The following is a 22,106-nucleotide window of genomic DNA, read 5'->3' on the forward strand; positions in this document are numbered from 1 at the left end:
GACTCTGCTGGATAAATGATTACAATATGCCACAAGGAAAATAAATATTGAAGGAGGAAAGTTGTGCTAAACAGACATGTGAAGAGAAAAGAGATCAAGAAGACTACAGGGTGACATTAAGTATCTTTAAAATTGTTGGTTTTGATAGAGTATGCTTCCACATCGATGGTAAAGCTAATGGGCCCATTTCTGCCCTGTATATCTGTGGACGCTGAGTAAATAATTGTCCCAAATATTTTGCAAAAAGGATTAATTTACATTTGGCTTTCACTAAAAGTTGTAATCTGTCGCTGATTGAATCCAGTGGCCTTGTCAGATGAGCAAATAAGATCCCATTGTGCAGTATTATTTGAAGAAGCGCAGTCGGACTGCTTCTTCATGTCCAGGCAACTGTTGTATCTCTTAACTAGTATCACGAAATTGTATAATTTGTCGTTTTATCTCATTATTGTTCAAGGCATGTTTCTCTATGTTATTATAGAGACTATTCAAAAACTACGTGCTTGCCTGCGAAGCACTTTTAGACATTCTGCATTCGTGAAATTCCGCAATTGGCTGACATAATGCCAGTCGAGTTTTGGTATCCTGGATTCAATCTTGATCTTTAGTGTTGCCCATGAAGAGTTGCACATTCTCCCTTCATTTCCTCTGAGTGTTCTGGTTTCCTTCCACATCCCAAACATGCATGAATTGATAGCTGAATTGGCCACTGTGCATCCCCCTTAATGTGGAGGTGAGTACTAGAATCGGTGGGAGTTGACAGTGAGAAGATAAAATTGTATTTGCATAGATTAATGTAAATAAATGATAACCACTTGGACTGTGATCAGAAGGTGTTGTTTGTGTATTGTCAGTCTATGATTCCAAGTTTCTATTTATTTCTATCAAAGCCAGTCCAGGTGATCTTGTGTGCTAGTGAATCATAATTTGGGGAAAGCTTTTAAGGAGGAGTCACTGCTACTTTCTGTAGGAGTTCTTGAAAAGATTTTGCACCAATTATAATGGATGGATTAGGCAGCTAAATACACGCAGTTTAGATCTGGTTTTGTTGCTGAACTTATTATGACTTAATCCTCACTAATAGTTTGCTATTTTTGCAAGGGAATTAAAAAAATGTTAGATTTACGCAAATGAGAGTTCTTATGCGACAGAAGATGAAATGCATGAACTCACGTCATAAAAACAACTACAAAACTATAGATTAAATTAAAATGTGATAATAAATATAAAAGATGAATCATAATTTTAAGATAGTCAAATGGATTGGACATTGGCTGAAAGGGAGTGGTAGTGGATAATTGTCTGTCAGGTTGGAGGCCGGTGACCAGTGGTGTGCCTCAAGGATCTGTATTGGGCCCATTGTTGTTCGTTATATACATTAATGATCTAGATGATGGGGTGGTGAATTGGATTAGTAAATATGCAAACGATACTAAGATAGGTGGAATAGTGGATAATGAAGAAGGTTTTCAAGGATTGCAGAGGGATTTGGGCTGCTTAGAAAAGTGGGCTGAAAAATGGCAGATGGAATTTAATGCTGATAAGTGTGAGGTGCTTCATTTTGGTAAGAAGAATCAGAATAGGACATACGTGGTAAATGGGAGAGCATTGAGGAATACAGAAGAGCAGAAAGATTTAGGAGTAACGGTACATCGTTCCCTGAAGGTAGAAACTCACGTGAATAGGGTGGTGAAGAAGGCTTTTAGTATGCTGGCCTTTATCAATCATTGCATGGAATATAGGAGTTGGGAGGGGATGTTGAGATTGTATAAGACGTTGGTGCGGCCTAATTTGGAGTTCTGTGTGCAGTTCTGGTCGCCTATTTATAGGAAGGATATAAACAGAGTGGAGAGAGTGCAGAGAAGGTTTACCAGAATGTTACCTGGGTTTAAGCATCTAGAGTATAGGGAGAGATTGGACAGATTAGGTCTTTATTCTTTGGAGCGTAGAAGGTTGAGAGGGGATTTGATAGAAGTATTTAAGATTATGAAAGGGATAGACAGAGTGGATGTGGATAGACTATTTCCGTTAAGAGGAGGAAAGATTAAAACAAGAGGACATGAGTTAAGAATTAAGGGGCAGAGGTTTAGAGGTAACATGAAGGGGAACTTCTTTAGTCAGAGAGTGGTAGACGTGTGGAATGAGCTTCCGGGAGAAATAGTGGCGGCGGAGTCAATTGTATTATTTAAGAAAAGGTTGGACAGGTATATAGATGAGAAGAAGATGGAGGGTTATGGGCATTGTGCAGGGAGGTGGGACTAGAAAGGGGTGTTTGGTTCGGTGCGGACTAGAAGGGCCTAATGGCCTGTTTCCGTGCTGTAATTGTTATGTTATGTTATATGATGGTACACTGTAATAACAGATCTGAATAGTCACCAAGTAATCAGGACATCCCTTCAAACTGATGATGTTGATATTGTTCACTTCTTCATCTATTAAATTAAAATACAGTGAAATAGTTTTTTTTAAACAGTTGTTACTGTTTTGTCTCAAGTACTCACAGTTATGCTTTCAGTGTCATTTTTGAATTTTAAATAGGTAATTTGTATATTGCGTAAATAAAGCAAAACACTAATTTTTTTTGTAAGGGTCATTAGTTAACAGACCCTTTTTAAAAAAAGGAAAATAATTGATTCATTCAATTGCTTCTAGGAAGTGTTGTATTTAATTGAGGGCTAAGCTCACAATGGGATGAAAATAATTGAGATGAAATAGCAATGGATTTTTAAATTAGAAAACCCACCAGTGCCATTCTTTAATAGTTTAAGTGGAGCAAGCAATTGCAATGATGTTAGTTCAACAGGCTTGTGATCACAATTGATTTGGTGATGAAAAGGAAAGTTAGCTGTCCAACTTTGTTGGTAAGTGAAACAGCGACATGACACAAAATTCCCAGGAAAGTACAAATAGTGATGTCAGGCATTTGCACCATAATTTCATGAGACCTTTGCAATGTGAGGTGGACTCTGTTGTATATGTGCAATTTTTTTTAATCCCCAACAGAGGATCTTTCAACTTTTCCTTTGGGCAGGCACAAAAATAAGATCAATTCTTGAAGTTAAAATAATGAGAGAGTAACTGCTATGAGAATTTGGAGCTAAAAAAACCTAATGGTCCTAAATACAAACTTATTCTTGAGCCATTTATTTAACCTTTTTATAAAAGATACATAGCGCATTTGTTTGAGAATGGTAATAGAAAATTCATCAGTAAACGACTTAAATATTGGTGGAAAATTAAAGTACAGTTGATTAATGTAACTTACCTCATAAATACCTGTATTAAAATTTGAGATATTTTGTTTCCAATTTCCATCTCAAAATTATTATTTTGATACAGTTTTCTGTGTCTTGATCATTCAAAATTAGCTATATTCCATATTTACAAAGCACTTGCAGTTAAATATGTCGTGAATTGTCAGTGAAAATGTAATAAATTTGTGTAAAACTGTTAATTATTGATGTACTGTAATTAGTAGAATTGCAATATAGATTCATGTAATATTTTCTGAATTTTGGACAAAAGAATAACTTTTATTCCATCAACCTTTCATATTATATAGTTAATGTAGTAGCATTTGTAATATATCCATTCTTTTTATCAGTTTACAAATCTTTCTTCAATTTCAAAAAATTGATGATAAATGAAAAATTATACTCAAGTATTGTACAAATATTAAAAATACTTTTCACATTTTATTTGAAATACTTTCAATATATTATGCACATAATTACACATAAATTTGTAAATTAAAACCTTTCATTCAGTTCACTTGTTTTATTCTTCTTCTTCTTCTTTGGCTTGGCTTCGCGGACGAAGATTTATGGAGGGGGTAAAAAGTCCACGTCAGCTGCAGGCTCGTTTGTGGCTGACAAGTCCGATGCGGGACAGGCAGACACAGTTGCAGCGGCTGCAGGGGAAAATAGGTTGGTTGGGGTTGGGTGTTGGGTTTTTCCTCCTTTGCCTTTTGTCAGTGAGGTGGGCTCTGCGGTCTTCTTCAAAGGAGGTTGCGAACATAACAAACATCAATATGCTTAAATCATTCCATAATATTTTTAATTTTACTGCAGCACAAAAGGGTTGCTTTGGACTTTTCAGACTGCCATATAGAATTGTAAATAAATCTCATGAAACCACGAGAATTTTTTCAGTTGTTATGCAGATTTCACATGGATAAAAACTATTCTTATTTATTTTAAAGCAATCACATTTCTTTTAGCAGGCCCCTCAAAATCTGAGGGTGCAGTGATTGAACTCGTCTTCAAGCATTTCAGACCTCTCAGTATCAGGTGAATTATGTGGGGTGATGTAAAATTGAAATTCCAGAAAGGGGTGAGGACTACAACTCATGAGACAGATTGCAGTCAAGTTACTATTGTCAGTGGAGGCACTTGTACAGAGATTATGAATTGTCAGCTTCTTTGGGGGTAAATGGCCATTTTTGGGCACTTGCTGTTCTACTGCTCATGTCCTCAATGATCAGATGAAATAGTTAGGTAGCTAAAGAGAATGAAGGTGTTGCTGTTTATAAAAACAGACAAGATTAGCATCCTGCTGAGTTCTTTAGACACTACAAGTGTTTCAGGATTCCAATCACAGGCTGAATTTAACCAGCAAACTCTCACCCAAATTCTGCAATAAGCAAATTTAACTTATGCATGAAATTTCCTGACATCCAATAGTTAATTTGTCAATGCCTTTCTTGGCTTTATTAACAGAATGTAAAATTCTCTTTTTTAAAGAGATTACCCGCACATGATGAATAATTGCTATAATTTTCAAGAGAACAAACATTTAGATCAGTTGCCTTAGGAAAGAAATATTAATGCTCTTGTTGTAAAACCGTGCCTATTCTACCATTTTAAGTGGTGTCAAAAGAAATCCATTTGTATAAATATTTTGAGACACATTCTAATTGTCATACTTTATATGTATATGTACAAAAAGGCTTAAAAAAGCAATGCCTTGTGTAAATATACAGTTGGCAGAGTGTTCTTATACTTATCCTACTAGTTTCTAATCTTGCCATGGCAAAGCAGGCAAAATTCTAATAATGATAAATAGAAATTTCTCCTAAATTCTCACCTTCTTGTCATTTTGCTACAGTTTTATTTATGCCTATTGATAACTTACCAATCAGAGAAAATTATCTTTTTCTCAATTTACTCAGAGATTTTCATCAACTTTAACATTTCCATTTTGTATTGCCAAACCTTCCTTCTTTCCTTTCCAGTGGAAGTCATTGTAATATCATAAATTCTTTCTCTAAACTAATATTTTTCTGAAAATTCTGCAGACTACACTATCTAATGAGATACTTTGAAACTCTATCGTGCTTTCCATGTCATCAAATTAATCAGAATACATTTATAATGATTTCTATGCCCTTATTTAGAAAAGCCAAATATGTTGACCTTTCCTTACTTAATCTATTTGAAGTTGTACTTTCAAACAATTATGAAATTGCTCCCATATGTCTCTCTTCCTTTAAATGCTTTCATATCTTTTGATAAGTAGCTGTTTCCCTTCCATCCACTTGTTTATTCATGATTCCTATGCACTGGATTTTAACTATCTTTTGGCCGACCAATCGAAGATCATCCTGAAATTATTTACAGTACAGCTCATTAGTTCCGAAGTAACTTTGCTCATGTAAATGTGGTAAAATGGCATTGCCTTTTGGTCCTACATTTAGTCTGCTAGACCACTTGGCAGCAATGATACAAAAGAGCACAGGAAGTATGAATGTGTGAATAATTTCTTGTCAATTAAGGAATTCTAATTTTTCACGAGATCATTGCTGCTGGTAAAGGTAAAATCTCTAAATGTAATTGAGAAGATATTGATGATCAAACTTTGTGTATCAATGCAACCCTGCTGCCATAGAGTAAGCAACTATTCTCAATGAGGGTCACAGCACATTTAAGGGGGGGCATGAATTTTTTATATCTTTCAATGCAGTCAGGAGGAGTGAGGTATAGAAGAAACCAAATGAATGGCTGTTACATGGGGAAGGGGGCCCATAGACTTTGAGCAGAGTTCTAATAGCCAAAAAAACAGTTGAGAATGGCTGGAATAAAGCAATGCTGCAAGCATTGACACTAAAATGTAATATCTGAACCTGGAGTGGTAGGACAGAAATTTGTGGGTATCATGCACCCACAGCAGATGATCAATGAGATATCATTGAGATGGAGAAGCATTGGAGTGTGCGCACACACAGACACAGACAGTCACACACACACACTCCTGCAAATTCAAGGTCACCTTGTCTAGAGCATGGAGACATCTGGCTCATTGGAAAAGATTCCAAAGCTACTTTCAGCAACAGGCTTCTGAGAGTACATCAGGTAAAGATGGGAACTTTAAATATATGCTGTACTGTGCTTTCATTCTTGAAATTGTTAAACAATTGTATACTTTGTTATTAAATGTCACAAATTGTTTTTAAAGAAAGCTGTTACAAATTGCTCGCAGCATTGACAGACAGAAAAGCAGAGTCCAGTTTTACTTTTGGAGGAAGTCTTCAAGGTATTTTAGAGATGAGGGCCTCCACATCGCATCGCTGAAGGTCCTGATACCACTGAGGCCATGATGCAAGTGCCCAAGATGGATCAAGCCAATAGATTAGATAAGGAAAGTTGACGGCAATTTCAATAGGGAAACCAGTTCTGCAAAATTGGGCCTAAAGGAAATGAAAGAAAATCACAGAATGTGTTTCTTGTTTGTCCTATTTTAAAACCAGTGTAGTTCCTTTGTATCAATAGTGTCCATTAGAAGTTGCTTTGTCGCTGCAGAAATATGTAGCCAAAATGAACTCTACTCGTAAAATTGACACTGAGAAAAGGTACTAACAAAATAGTACCATAATAGCAATTTTGTTATATGTCTTGGTGCCTTTGTATTTAGTTTGCAACTTTTTGTTATGAGGTCAGTTCATTGTGTACAGCAAGGACGCATGTTGTATCCAATTATCAAAATTTTTTGAAGGATGTTAGAACAATTAAGCACCACTTGACCAGCATTAAAAACGAGTACCATTTTAGCAGAATTTCTGCTCTAACCTTATCAGATTCTGAATAATATTAAGTGACATCAGTGTTCTGTAGGACATTCTGGTTTGGTAAACACTGTTACCTCTGGCATAAGACATTAAACAGGCTATGATGTCTGACAGTAGAACTACTGCAGATAATTGTTTAAGGCAGTGATGCAGTAGGACACCAGTTAAGACAGTTGCTTCACAACCTTTTGACCCGTTACTCGTTTATATTGTACCTCAAACTGGTTTCTTCTTTGTTAATAGCTGTTTGCGATCTTCTGAATTTTCTAAATGTAGCGGCTTACACCAAAATTACTTATTGTACTAGGGGATAATATATAATCACTTATAGGTTGGCACATGATCAATCTAACCCACACTTTGTACGATCCTGTTAGCCACTTTAAGCACGATTGTATCCTTCCCTGAACTGTGCTAATGTCCTTTTGACCCCCCCCCCCCCCAAATCTCTCTGATAATCACTTTAACACAGGTGAAATGGGTTTAAACAATTTAAATAATAAATCATTAGAAATTAAAATAAATTTATTGAAAATGGAGTTTACTGATAGAAATGAATTAAAACCTTGATATGATTTATAATAGAGAAAAACAACTGCCCCTATGTTTTTTCCATCTAGATTGGCAATCCCATTTCAATGAATGAGGTTAAGATACATATGCCAGGCAGCTGAGAAGCCATGTCCCCCGTCAGCAAAATTGAGCTCTGTCACAAAATTTGCACCCAGAAGCAGAGAAGAAGATCAGGTATACCTGAGTGCCATAGTGTTCCTCACAGAGTGAAGATGTTAGCGATGGACTGACCTGCCTTATGCAATTAGTTGTCACTTCTCTTCAAATCCACTGGGTGAAGTTAAACATGATCCAGACTTATATGAGTTCCTCCTTGGAAGTTACCTTACAAAAGAGCCCTCTACTACTTTTGTACTCTAGCTATATTGGTGCACCAGACCTCTAGTGTTGACATCATTCTTCATTTGATAACAAAAATAAAAATCAGACTTGGTTAGTCCTGCCACATAGAGTTAAAATAATATACCCAGGAGTCCCTCCTGAAGCAGTATAATGCTCTGTTCATACCAAATTACTGTATTTATCTCAGGATGCTATTAATGATATTGATAAACAATGGCAGAGAGGAGACAAGTAGAAAAAAATAGTAATGCATTGTCTTTAAGCTTGAAAAAATGTTGACAGCTATTGTTTATATCTGTAAACACATTTAACAACATAACAACAAAATGCTGCAAGGGCAAATAACATATTATCTAATATTATAGACAGATGGGGTAAAAAGAGCTGTAGAGCCTACTTTATTTCAAAATTCATCATGTTGATGAGTGCTAGGTCTCCGCTTCAATTTTTCCATTTATTTTTCCCAATGGGAGATCAATTGTTTTTAAATTCTATTCTAGCTAACAGCTTGGAGTTTAAACAAAAAAAGATGATAAATACTTCAAAATGTAATTTCACATTTTAGAGCCACAAGTTGCTATGTAAAGGCAATATCACCCTCAGAAATCAAATGAAAAGCTAGTGTATGGAGGTACATGAGGTAGTCCTTGGTTGCTTGCATTTATTGAACAATGTTGTAAAAGCTTCACATTGCGCTCTGCTTCTGAAATTTAGTTGGAATGAAAGTTGTTTTTCACTTCCAGATGAGTTTAGACTAGTGCAATGTGGTAATTATGTTTTTGGACTGGTGATCCCAGGTACTCAATTAACAATCCAGAGAACTTTTTTTCATATTCTATCATGCAGCTTGAATAATTGATCAGTTCAAAATCAGAAGTATGAGTATTTCACATCAATAGGAGTAATCATGCTCCTGGATTATTGTAAAACCTTAGTTAACTCAAAGTTGTCAGAGTACAAACATATAACGTAGAACCCTGAGATTCTTTTCCTGCGGGCCAGAAAGAATTTATAATTTTCATTAACTGTAAACTATATTCAAGAAGAAAAAAATGTAAACAAAATGACTAAGCACAGAAAACAAAATACAGAGGACAATAATTTTTTTCGTAAGGTTTGTTTCCTGAAAAAAATGGGGCTTATGAAAGACAACGCCAAGCTGAATACAAAGATACTTTCAGATTTGCTGTACTTCGTAGGAAGCTGGAGAAACCCCAAATAAACTTTTATTAAATTTAACATGTTTAACCGCATAATGATGCTGACACATTGCATTAGTTCAACTTACCTAAAAATGTTTTGCTGCACTGTACTCAGCATCTGATGCTTCGTGTGTCAGTGTCCAACAATAGTCGACCAGCATTGATAGATTCCAGTTTACCCCGATACTGCTTTTCCATGGTCAAAATGTCCTGGTGAAACCTTTCACCATGTTCATCATTGACTGTTCCAACATCAACAGGGACGAAGTCCAAATGCTAATGCAGATAATGAACTTTAATGACATGTTGCATTTCATGGTTTTGTCTGCTTGAAGCCTGTTGTCAATCAGCTGGATATAGTTTGGTGCTCTGTAGTCATACTGTGTTTTTGAGCCTTAAGTGTATACTCACAAGCGTAACAATGTATCACAGCTGTGCAACATTGACAAGACATTTCTGCTGCATTGAATCTTCCTGAAGACAATAAATGCTCTTGTTTAGTACACTCACTATGCTATTGTCGAAGAACATGTGTTCAATCAATAATCAGTGTAATGCACAGTATCTGTATATATGAGCTCCTTTTATAGCCTGTCTGCATCTATCCTGACTAAGCATGCCCAGGCCTAAGGCAACATTTGCATTTCAACTGCAATAAGTGCATGCCCAGACATGATTGGACTGACCAAATCAGCTTGCTTTGTGGGCAATATACAGGAGATCACAAAAAAAGTAAGTCATAGGAGAATGTTACAGGGAATTTCCTGATCAGCACCCCAAAATCCATAAAATACACCCAAAAGTGTTCAGTAAGCAAATCGTTCATTGTCCAGTGATATCAGTAATAAATAGTGAGCGAAGTAAGTCTCTGATTAAGTATTGTTTAGGAGTCTGATATTTGAGGGGTAGCAACCTTCCTAAACCTGGAGGTACGAGTCCTGTGGTATCTTTACCTCCTTCTTGATGGCAGCAGCGAGGACAGCACTTCCTGGATGGTGAGGATCCTTGATGATTGCTGTTGCTCTCCGACTACAGTGTTCTTGATGTTGGGGAGAGGTTTGCATGATGATGTACCTGTCTGTGACCACTACCTTTTGCCGGGCTTTCTGCTCAGAGGTATTGCCACCCCCTTAACAGGCCATGATGCAGCTGGTCAGCACACCAAGCATGCTTTAGTGAACCCACTCTCAGTACCCTCGTTTCATTCTCCTCCCCGCTGTGTCACCTATCCTACCCTCAACACTTAACCTACTGGGTCTCGTATCAGAGAAGCTGCTTGACCTTCTGACTTCTTCCAGCAGTTATTTTTTGCTCCAAGTTACAGAATCTGCAGTTTCCTGTGCATCCAACCCATAACATGGCCATCTCTTCGTTGCTTGCCAAAGTAGCAAGCAAGATAACAGGCTTGGAGAAAGTGGAGATGGAGAACAACTGTCGACCTTGACAGTGACATCCACATTATAAAAGCAAACTTCAAAAGCTTGATTTCCCCGAGTAGATAAAGTTCCACTGAACAAAGCTGCCATTCTCAGTTAAAATTCTAGATATCAAAAATTGCAGTTGAATGTTTCAAAAGTGAAGAAGGGGATCTTTTAAGGTCAGGAAAGTTTGGAATATTTCATAAAAGATGTACTATTGTGTGCAATAAAAGCAACAAAAAAAGTCATATAACACTCAGAAATCTTCCTCAATTTTTATCTTCCATTGAAAATAACTTTTCAGTACACTCCTCCTGGCCTGAAATATTTGATATTAAAATTGTCTCTGAAATAATGATGGTCCATTCCTCCTCTTATTGACCACACCAAATTTATCTGAAGGAAATAAAATGATATACAGAAGAGTCTTTGGAATGCACTTTGTCACAACTAACAGAGGTTTTTGGTAAACTGCACTGATAATTATTGCTTCATGGCTTGGATCAAATCCTGATTTGTGGAAGTATATTAGTTTAGAAATTCAGATGCCAAGATCTTATTGAATAATAGCACAAGTTCAAGGGACTTGTGGTCTACTCTCTTATATTATTAGCAAGTATTGTAAGAATTAAAACACGGTATATTAGATCTAGATTTAAATCTAGGTTAGGTTGAATAGATTTAATTAATATATGGCAAGATAAGAGAAAAGTTTACAAGCACCACTGGCAGTGTGATTTAAAAAAAAGCTTTCATAGGACAAATCATTCAGTTTAGTTTGATTGGAAAGTGCTCAATATTCAGAGAAGATGGAATGATTATTAAATTGGGTCAAGTACAAGAAATATTATAAATAATAAGAGGAGTCCTCCAAATCTAATTTTTTCTCAAAGATTGCACCAACATCATTGCCAAAATATTACTGCACATGAGCATTAAAAAGGACACCTCACTAAAGTATACCTCAGTATTTCCACAAAAATTGTGCTCTGATTTTTTTTCCACAGATGCAATGTTTTGTATCTGGAAATATTTTATGCAGAAATGAATTTATGAGACAAATCTTGATTTACAGGTACAATGATAAATTGATCATGGAGATTGATGAGAAAATCATCTCACACAGTAATGAAAGCAGATAAATGATTTCAGCATGAAAAACATTTACTGGAGCTGGGACAATTGATTTCCTTTGATAAATGTGAAGTTGTGTAGTCTTGGATGCTCTGGAAAATCAGTTTCAATTGGAATATAAACAGTAATTTACTCAATCAAATGCATAGATCAATTTCAGATATTCTGTGTTTCCATTCTAATTAACCATCAGGAGGATGTTTGCAAGATTTTTTTTAAACAATCACACTTCTTTATTATTCATTGCAAGTGCTTTATATGAGCATACCTATATGGTCTTCACTGATATTGTTATAAATATGATTTTTCTCAATTTTGTTGTTGTCCTTTCAAATGCTGTTCCTAAGTTGCAGTGTTATAGGATCCACAATATATATTTTGTATTGTTTCTAAGATGCATCATAAGTCATTCCCTGTAAGTGACTTTTCTTCTTCATTGTTTTGAATCCTGAAAAAGTGAAAGTGCTGGAAATACTCACCAGGTCAGGCAGCATCCATGAGAGGAGAAACACGATAACTATTTCAGATCAATGACCTCTTCACAACAGGAGAAAATTGAACTTAGAATACAGGAAAAGTTGAGGGGAGGAGAGAACAAAAGAACACATTCTTGGTGGTGTTGAATGCAGGACAGATAATATGACACACCATGCTAGCTGTGCGAGTGTTCGACTATAGTAAAGGGACAAGAAAGAAATCAAAAGAGTCACTGAGGAGGAAGCAAATCTCAGCTACACAAATGGGAAAACATCCAGAGGTGGCGTATGTAATGGCCAAACTAAGAAATTATTGGGTGGTTCTTCATTGATGTTTGTCAAAATAATGATACAGTTAATTTTGTTTAGAAATACCTGCAGAGTACATTAATTGCATAGAACCAAAATTATGAAATTAGCTCCAACTCCTATTGAAACTCACAATTAAAAATAGAAGTGAAGCTTCAATTTCTATTCTGCTAGTAGCTTCATAATGCTGGAGAGGTTAACATTAACCAAATATTCCTGATTCAACCCCTCTATTTCTGCCACTGCACATCCATACCCTGAATAATTGTATAATAATTCTTTTGGGGAGAAGTTGATGATTAAGCATGCACATTTAAAAAAATATATAAATCTTTGCTTAGTTAAGATTTATATGGCAGGATTAGCTCATGTCATTTTAATGTTTCATACATTCTCTAAGTGTATTTGCCTGCAAAAATAGCATGAAGTTAGTGATTTCATTTATTTACTTATTTTCTAATATTGCCTGCCTCCAGATTACTACTAACTAATAATGACATTCAAATACTCTGAAGGTTACTTTGTCGTTCCTTCTGCTTCCAGTTGTTCACATTAATGCTGTAAATTTGTCATTATTTTAGCTCTCTACTGCTGTTTCTGGATATCAACTGAATAAAGTTGAACATTAAGAGTCAATTTGTCATTTAATGTATACTTCCCATGGTTAATCAACAGAAAGAGGTCTTCAATAGTTAGTGTTGAATTATTATGCAGTATCAATCTTTTGTGTTCACACTGATAATCTTAGAGGTCATAAAACATTTGTACACAGTTAGTCAGTGAAGATGTGTCATTTCTGTCATTTACAAATCAAATGAGCCATGAATGATAGATTAAGAAGATAATTTCTATTTTTATGAATTTAAGTTAGGAATGATTTTCACAAGGGAAATAGTGCTACACACAAGTTGGACAGTAAGAAAGATGATTTTTTTTGGACAAATATATACAGTACAAAATAAAAATTAAAAGTTTACATGAGTAAGACAAATAAATCTATTCCCTTCAAAATGTTATAGTCAGTTACATAATTGTAGCAATGATATAATGAGATATTGCTTTTTTTTTGCACATTTACATTTGTACATTAAGCGCCGCATTTTTGTGCCAACATGTTAAATCAGGCATTAAGTCAACTAGTTCTGGATTTGATTGGTGAAAAACAAAATGGTATGTTTCCTTTTGAGATGACTTTTATTCATTTACTTGAACAATTGTGCCACTTGTCTGATTTTTTTTCACACAGGCCAAACTGTTCATTTACCCAGCATGCATTTCTGACCTGGAATGTCAGACAACAAATGAAGTAGTCATTTGATGTCCATTGGTCCTAATTCATTTATAAGAATTGATTATTTTGTTTGACCACAGTATGGCATTCCTGGTCATCCACTATAATTTTAGAATAAAATAATACCCTTTCTAAAGTATATTTTTTGACAGGTATTGTACTACTGCTGTAAGCTTAAAATCTTACTGAAATTTTGCATCAATTTAAAAAATGATAGAATTATACATGCTTCATGCATAGTTCTAGAATAACAACTAGGGTTCTCAGAGATGATTAGTGTAAAACTCGTGAAGGGTTTGTATTTCACAATGTAGTCAATGCAATAGTTTTAATTGATTGTCTGAATAACATTGGTATGTAATCAAGAAGTAAATTTTAAATATATATTCTCAAAGGTAAAAGCAAAGTTTGAGGTAGAATTGTCATTGCAAAGGGAATACTAAACAGATTTCTTTCTAACTGCAGATGAGACATTCATATAAAGTTTAATTTCATCAGAAATAGCTCAGTGCCACAATTTGCCTAGATTTTTTGGCATTCACCTGGTATGAAATCACAAAATGACAAAATGTAATGTATTTTGAAGAAGTTACCTACTCCATGGATGATGGAACATGAATAAAACTGTTTAAAACATAGTGGGAAAGCTCATCAACAGTGCAAGAAGAAAGAAATGTTCATTTTCCTACTGCACCCAGATAAAAAAAAACTTGCATCTGTCATGAGATAAGCCAATCAACTAGGTGCAAACCATTCATAGACAGTTGCATGTTCCTATTTCAAGAGTTATAAAAAAGGACTGATACAGAATAAAAACTACTGCATTTTTTTCTTACTTTAACAAAGAATAGATTCTGCTCTTAAGTAGTGAGTCTTTTGTTTTTGCTTGGATGAATAATAAAGGTTTATAGCTAAAATAAAAATCAGTCCACAGGCATTTTTAGTTTATTTTGTCAACACAATACATTAATTTTGTTTTTCTCCACAGCCTACTGCAAAGCATATATCAGCTGCACCACTTGATGTATTGAGCTGCATTTCAATAAGAGAGGGTATTTCAACAGACCATGTTAAAACTCATTGAGCGGTCATCTGCTTTTCTCTTTAATTTGTGTGAGAGGGAATGGTCAGATCTGGACCAAACATCACTTACAGTTCATTAGCTAATAGTTATTTGATGATCTGCATGACATTTAATAAAATTAACTTGTCTTTTTATGTAGTGGGTTTGGAAGACAGACCTAAACTGATTCTATGCCTTGAATTTGCTCTGACAAGTTTCCATTCCCTAGGGATTTAATGATATAACAATAATTTTGCTTTGAGGAATGGAAAATCTTGGTTTAAAATTAAGTTTCATTGTTAATGGATTGAGTCTTCATCGTACTTTGTTGAAGAAATAAAATATTTCAAGATTCTTAATGTACATGCAGAAGCGAAGGAAATGAAATCTCAGTTTTTCCTCACAGCATAGAGGTGGACCATTCAGCCCATTAAGTCTCAGCAAACCCATTAATCTTATTCTCCCACTTTGTCACCTACTCTATCTTAATCCCTAACAACTGCACCCTTGATCCTCCTGCCACCCATGTATAAGTTACAAAAGCCAATTAACCTGCCAACCAGCATCTATTTATCATGTAAGATAATACCAGTGCACTCAGGGAACAATATTGGGACGATATGCAAATTCTACACAGACAGCACTTGAGGTCAGGATCCAACCTAAGTAACCTAAGCTGCAAGACAGCAGCACAATCTGCTTCATCACTCTGTCTGATTTTGGTTCAACAGAAACAAGCCAATAACACTCACTGGAAGAGAAATGTTCGGCCTAGTTTCTGAAATTTTTGTTCTGCTGCCCTGTTTTAAAAATAAACATTTATAAAATTGAACTTTCATGCCTTGCTGCCACACGTGCAAAATGAAGCACAAGAAAAGTATTTTTGGTGATAACAAAAAATGCTCCATCAGTATGAATTTGTTAAATATCTCTAATAGCTTTCAGGATAATGGTTAAGGATGATGCTGTGGCTATCACCTTCAGGAGTATATATCATGCCTATATCTTCAGTTAAACAATACATTTAGAAATAGTTGTGTTCTATTAGATGTTCCTTGTTTGAGTGAGTGAAATTGATATTCAGCTTTACACCAGTGCACTATAGTTCTATATTTTGGGTCATTGCTGCCTTGCTTTTATCATGCCGTCCTCTCAGCAATTTGTTTCCTTATTCCAGATTAACAATGCTAAACCTGACAGTAATGAGAGTCTTGTCCAGATTTCCCGGGAACCCTATCACAATGAGTGAGTATAATTTACATGATCAATTCCTTATCTTCATCAACATCACATGCTTACTTCTTATTTTTTTCTCTTTCGTGAACCCTTGATACCATACATCTATTTTAATTTTAAGCAAAGGATTACTTGCATGAAAGGGAATCTCAGGTTTGTATGTGATGTCATGTATGTACTCTGACAATAATTTTTAATTTTGGGAACCTCTAATCTTATGAAATTGTTTATCAAAATAGATAATAATAAATTTGCTCAAGACAGAAAATGCATTTTGAAAACTAAAAATATGATTTTAAAAAACCCAGAAAATGCTGGAGATGCTCAGTAGCTTGCCTGACCTACTGAGCATCTCCAGCCCTTTGTGTTTATTAACAAAAAAACTGCAAAATTGAACAGAAAGGCATTTTCAGCATTATCCATATATTCAGAAGCCTAGCAATCTTAAACATGCATATCTTTACTTAGGTCCTAAACAAAAGTCAAACTCAAAAGAAAGCAAGATTTAGACCAAGATGTACAGTTATTCCACCAGTCAGAATTCTACTTTCCACATAATTTGTCATTTTGCAGCTATTCTCAATGGGGGCTACAGAATATTTAGGGGTGGGGGTGCACAGACTGAAATCCTTAATAAGGGGGTCCCCCAAGGTGTATAGGGGGTGTGGAAAATGAACAGATTACACATTTTTTGGAGAAGGATAGGACTTTGCTGCTAGGCTTTGCTGTATGGTTGCCAAGCAAGGCGAGATTTTTTTTCAAGGTTGGAGGCATTTGGAGACAGCCTAGAATGACCTCGATAAAATTAACAATATTTTCAGAGCGTTCTTTGCTTCGACATGATTGTGTTTGACTGATATGGAACCACCTTTGGCTATGAATTGCCTTCCATGTAGTTTTCCTCTTGTTCTTGCCTTCATTTCCACTAAATAAGTGTGCAGGTCAAATATTTCTCATTTATTTCATTTTTGTGATGAGTAATGAATATTTGTCTCCTTCCAGTAACTTTTATTGAAGAAGGAATGTGTTGTTCATTGTTTTCCATAATTTTTTTAAGATGACTTTTGAGCTAACCCTTGTAAGAAGGGCTTTGGTTTTGTAATAGTTAATTTTTGTTAGTTTCAAAAATAAATTTACCCATGAGTTCCTCAGCAAAAAAAAAGTGTCTACAATATCCAATGGAATATAGTTTTATTTCATCTCTGCAAAACCTTTCTCTGCCCATGTGTTTGATTTGTTTGAATACATTTTCAAATGAAAGGATGATGCCAAACAAGCTGAAACAACATTTAGAGACCTTACATAAAGAGAACAAAATAAACCCTTGGATTACTTCTAAACCCTATTTGAGAGAAGGCAAATGCTCAAACAGATTATTGAAATGTCACAAAATTTAGAAATGGGTCTTCTTGTGTCATACAAGTTAAATGAATTGATTGCTAAATGTGGAATGCTCATAACGTCACTAAATCACTTATTTTGCCTTCAGTGTCCATAATAATATGTGACGTCATGAACTTGGATGCCAAAGAAACTATTCAGGCAATTCCCTTGAGTGATTCCACTGTTCCGAGAAGAATTGATGGCAAGGGGCACTGAAAAACAATTAGTCATTTCATTATAATCCAAGAAATTCTCCTTACAATCTGCAAGAGAACTATGCTCTTCTCATGGATAATGCCAGATTCTGAAATGGAAATGAGCTGACGAAAGAGATGTCATTTGCCAGAAGAATTAAAACAGAGTCTCAGGGACTGACTATTCTTGAAGAAGTTAAGAATTACATAAATGTGAACAGATAGTTGCCTGTGGAACTAACTGATGGTACCACTGAGACGATATAGAGGGCTCATCACACGCGTGCAAAGTGTTGTACTTTCAGTCTTTACTATTAATTACATCATTCATGGGGAACATTTAATGGCTAAAAACTTAGGAGGATGTTTATATGCTTGCTTTCAATTGTCATAAAGACTGCAAACTTTATAAAATCATATCCCCTACAAGACAGTCTATTCCAGTAGCTGTGTGAAGAAAATGACAAACATTTCCAGGTGGTACTGATGCTTACCGAGGTGAGGTTGCTGTCCAAAGGAAATTATCTGCATTATTTTGTCACATTTTGGGGAAAAAAATTGTTTCCTTTCTTATAATGAACATGGAGAAAAACTTGTTGATGCAAATGTGGACATATTTTATCTGGTAAATATCTTTGACAAACTCAGTGAAGTGCCAGTTGATGAAGTAGACAAAGACGATGTGGTCAAACAATAATCATGGCTATTATTACCAGAAACTCATGGTACAAAAATGAAAGACAATAGGTGCATATACAGTTATATCCAAGGGGAGTGTCCTTAATAGTAGAGATAATGCACAGCCAATGTACAGCAAGGCTCGCTAGAGGGGAGACAGGCAGCTTGGAAGATGTTCACCATAGTCTCCCCCCGGCAGAAGAAGGGTTAAAATCAAAAGGACAGCTGCTAGGAAAGACTGAAGTAAGCAATACATGGATACCATGTTTGGCATTGAGATACTCTAACAGCCAAAATACGCCAGTATCTAGCAAGCAATCGAAATATAATGAGATGTTTTATGAATATGTCAGCCTATCAGGTTGTTTACGAATTATGGTGCTTTTTCTCAAAACAGGTGGTTCCTTTGCAACCTTGGGAACTGGTACAGGTCCTGGGTCTGTAGTGTGGGAAGGACTGGCTTCTGGATCCACTCCAGAATCGCCAGTGTGAGGCAGTGGAGCCTCAGCATGGCCATCTGAAAGCTTACTAGAGGTCACAGGCTGGGGGGGGGGTGGGGGTGGGGGTGGTGAGTCCAACCTCTCAGGCTCACTCTGAGTAGGGGTGCGAGGAAGGGGCAAACCAGACGAGGCCAGATCTCTTAGGGGTACGGTGTCAGTACTCCCATCTGGGAATTTAACATGAGCGTAGTTGGGATTAGTATGCAGTAGCTGAACTAGTTGGACTAGGAGGTCTGTTTTACGCGCCTGAGCATGGCTCTTCAGCTGCACGGTTCCAGGCTCAGATAAAGAGGCTGGCCAGTCCATCACAGTTCCTGATTTCCAAGGAAAGGCAAACATACGTTCATGAGGTGTTTGATTTGTTGCAGTACACAATAAAGAATGTAGTGCCTCAGGCAGCACCTCCGGCCACTGGGTAACAGGGTAACCAGGTGTTTTTAAAGCAAGATTAACAGTCTTCCAGACTGTAACATTAGCCCTTCCAACTTACCCATTGCCCTGCGGGTTGTAGCTCGTGGTACGACTGGTGGCAATCCCCTTTCGTAGCAGGGCTCGCCGCAATTGAGCGCTCATGAATGCTGAGCCTCTATCGGTATGAATGTAATTGTGAAAACCAAAAATGCTGAAAATTCTGTCAAGTGACTTAATGACAGACGCTGACGAGACATCAGCGCAGGGTATCGCAAAGGGAAATCTGGAATATTTGTCAATTACAGTAAGGAAATATACATTTTTGTTGTTGGAAGGTAACGGCCCTAATCTAAGCTAATCCTCTCAAAAGATCGAGTTGCCTTGATGAGAGTGGCGTCTGGATCTTTGAAGTATTGCAGCTTGCATTCTGCGCAAACAGGACAGCTTTTAGTCAGTTTCCTGACTTCTTCCAGAGAGTAAGGAAGGTTGTTAGCACTTATGTAGTGGAAGAACCTTGTGACTTCTGGGTGGCACAGTCTGCTATAGATCTCTTTTAGCCCCTCCAGCTGAGCACCAGCAGCAGATCGTGACAATGTGTCAGAGGGATCATTTAACCTGCCCAGTCTGTACTGGATCTCATAATTATACGTTGAGAGTTCTACTCGCCAGCGTGCCATCTTATCGTTCTTGATTTTACTTTTATGTTTAGTACTGAACATTTAGGCTACAGATTTCTGATCAGTGACAAGAGTAAATTTTCTGCCAGCTAGGAAGTGTCTCCAGTAGCGAACAGCTTCAATAATAGCCTGGGCTTCTTTTTCAATGGCAGGATGTTTAAGTTCAGGTCCTGTCGGACTCTGGTTTTACCCTACCCTTAATTTAGTCTATGTGTCGTCTGAGTCCAGCGTGTTCGTTAAATGAAGTGATAGGAGAAGGTATTCGGTTCAACAATCAGTTTATTACACAGCACAAGAATAAAGCTTAACAGAGCTCTGGTTCATTCGTTAGTTCATAGGTCACCTGCACAGTGAGCTATTCCCCAAGACTGACCTCTACTGCCCAGTCTCTACAGTTTATATAGCTCAACCTTATCATACAGAACAAAAGTTGGCTTCCTTTGCTAGATTTCTTGCACAAGATTTATCACAAGTAATTTCCTGCTCTGCAGATATCTGGGGTGTAGAGCTCCCATCTTAATCCTCAAGGCCAGAATATCCTGTTGTTTTGATCAGAAATCAATTCATACCCCAGATATTTCTAATTATTTCTTTGTTCTCATCTGACCATATTCTTGTGTTCTACTCAACACCTCCTTCTGTCTTAGCCTTCTTACTGAGTTAGTTTCCATTCTCTTTGTTTCTGACAGTCTCTGTCAGGATTCTCTTTGTTCTTATCTGGCCATCGGCTCCTGTGCTAATCAACACCTCCTTTTGCCTTAACATTCCTACTAAATTGTTTCATACATATCCTCTCTTTTGTATTTTGGGAGCAGGCAATTCTAAACCTACTGTAATCAGCCAACTTTGCTACATACTGTGGCTGCCCCTTACTTACATTACTCTTTCCCTTCACCATGAGGTAAATATTAAATTGTTACATAGTACTGGATTCATGTATACAAACTGAATAGTACATAAGCATATATTCTACATATTTTCTATGATTAATTAACCCCTATATTCCAACAGTCCCTCTTTTTAAATGAGACCAACCACCAGTTAACTTATGGGACCTCTGGAGTTTTGGCAAAGACTGGCATCCACGACCCCTTATTAAACTTAACCTCATACACTTGGCCATTATTAACACACTTCAGTCCAGTGGGGGGCCCAACACAGTGTTCAGGAAAGTCAGTCCAATCCGCAAGTACTCTTTCGGTTCATTATGGGCCTCCCAGGCTGACCGCAAACACTTTGTACAGTTGTTTCCTTCTCCAGACGCTTCAAGGGGCTAGGAACAACATCACCCATAGTCCCCACATAGTGTCCATCACAGCCCCCTAAATTCTGTTGACTTCAATATAGATATATCACTTCAAATCCTGAAATACAGTCACCGTAATCCAATAGTCTCTTTAAAGGGACCCGTTCAAAAAGTTCTTAGTCCATAGTTGCTTCACAGATTCTCAGTCACCTCCGTTCGAATCTGTTCCAGTGTCCGTGTAGGTGGGTCCGTTGCTGTTCACTGACTCCAATGATACCATGTCTCTCCTTTTCCCAGTAGTCGAACCGTGTGGGACGTCCTCTCCACCACTCTGTAGGGCCCTGTCCACCTAGGCTCCGACCACTTTCTCTTGATCACCTTTAGCAGAACCCACTCCACAACGGATGGTATTGGGGTTTCACCTTTTCGTTCGGTACTTGTAACCTGTTGTGAAAAAGCTGATACCAGAGCCATTAGTTTATCATAATAAAGCTTACATTTCATTGGACTTACCTCTTCATTTGTGGTATGAATCCCGGCTCCAGGTCCCGGAAACTGGTGCCCCATTTGTAGTTCATACGGAGTAAATCCTGTCACATAACTTACCGAACTCTTTATTGACATTTATGCCAGGGGAAGCACATCCACCTAATTTAATTTGGTCCGAACCTGTACTTTCTCGATCTTACCTTTTATTGTTTGGTTCATTCTCTCCAGTTTTCCTTGGGATTGTAGATGATACACCGTTCCAAAGGCATGTTTTAACCCCACATCGCTTCTACCTCCTGTAAATCTTCATTCTTAAAATGACTTCCATTATCTGACCTGATCTTCCTAGGAAACCCGTGTATAGGAATGTACTGGTTGATTAGGAAATTAATTACCGTCTTTGCATCTTCTCTTTTGGCAG

General features: G+C 36.8%; 1 protein-coding gene across 6 annotated transcripts in view; it reads left to right on the forward strand.

Annotated features, from left to right (window-relative positions):
- The window catches only part of gpatch2 (G patch domain containing 2), a 308,872-nt gene that overhangs the window by 207,774 nt on the left and 78,992 nt on the right, over positions 1–22,106 (forward strand). For all 6 annotated transcript variants that reach the window (XM_069931270.1, XM_069931268.1, XM_069931272.1 and 3 more), the window contains one exon: positions 16,049–16,116. In XM_069931270.1, the coding sequence (XP_069787371.1) occupies positions 16,049–16,116 (68 nt within the window). The remainder of the gene's footprint in view (positions 1–16,048; positions 16,117–22,106) is intronic.

Source organism: Narcine bancroftii, chromosome 4 (genome assembly GCF_036971445.1).
Source record: "Narcine bancroftii isolate sNarBan1 chromosome 4, sNarBan1.hap1, whole genome shotgun sequence".
NCBI lineage: Eukaryota > Metazoa > Chordata > Chondrichthyes > Torpediniformes > Narcinidae > Narcine > Narcine bancroftii.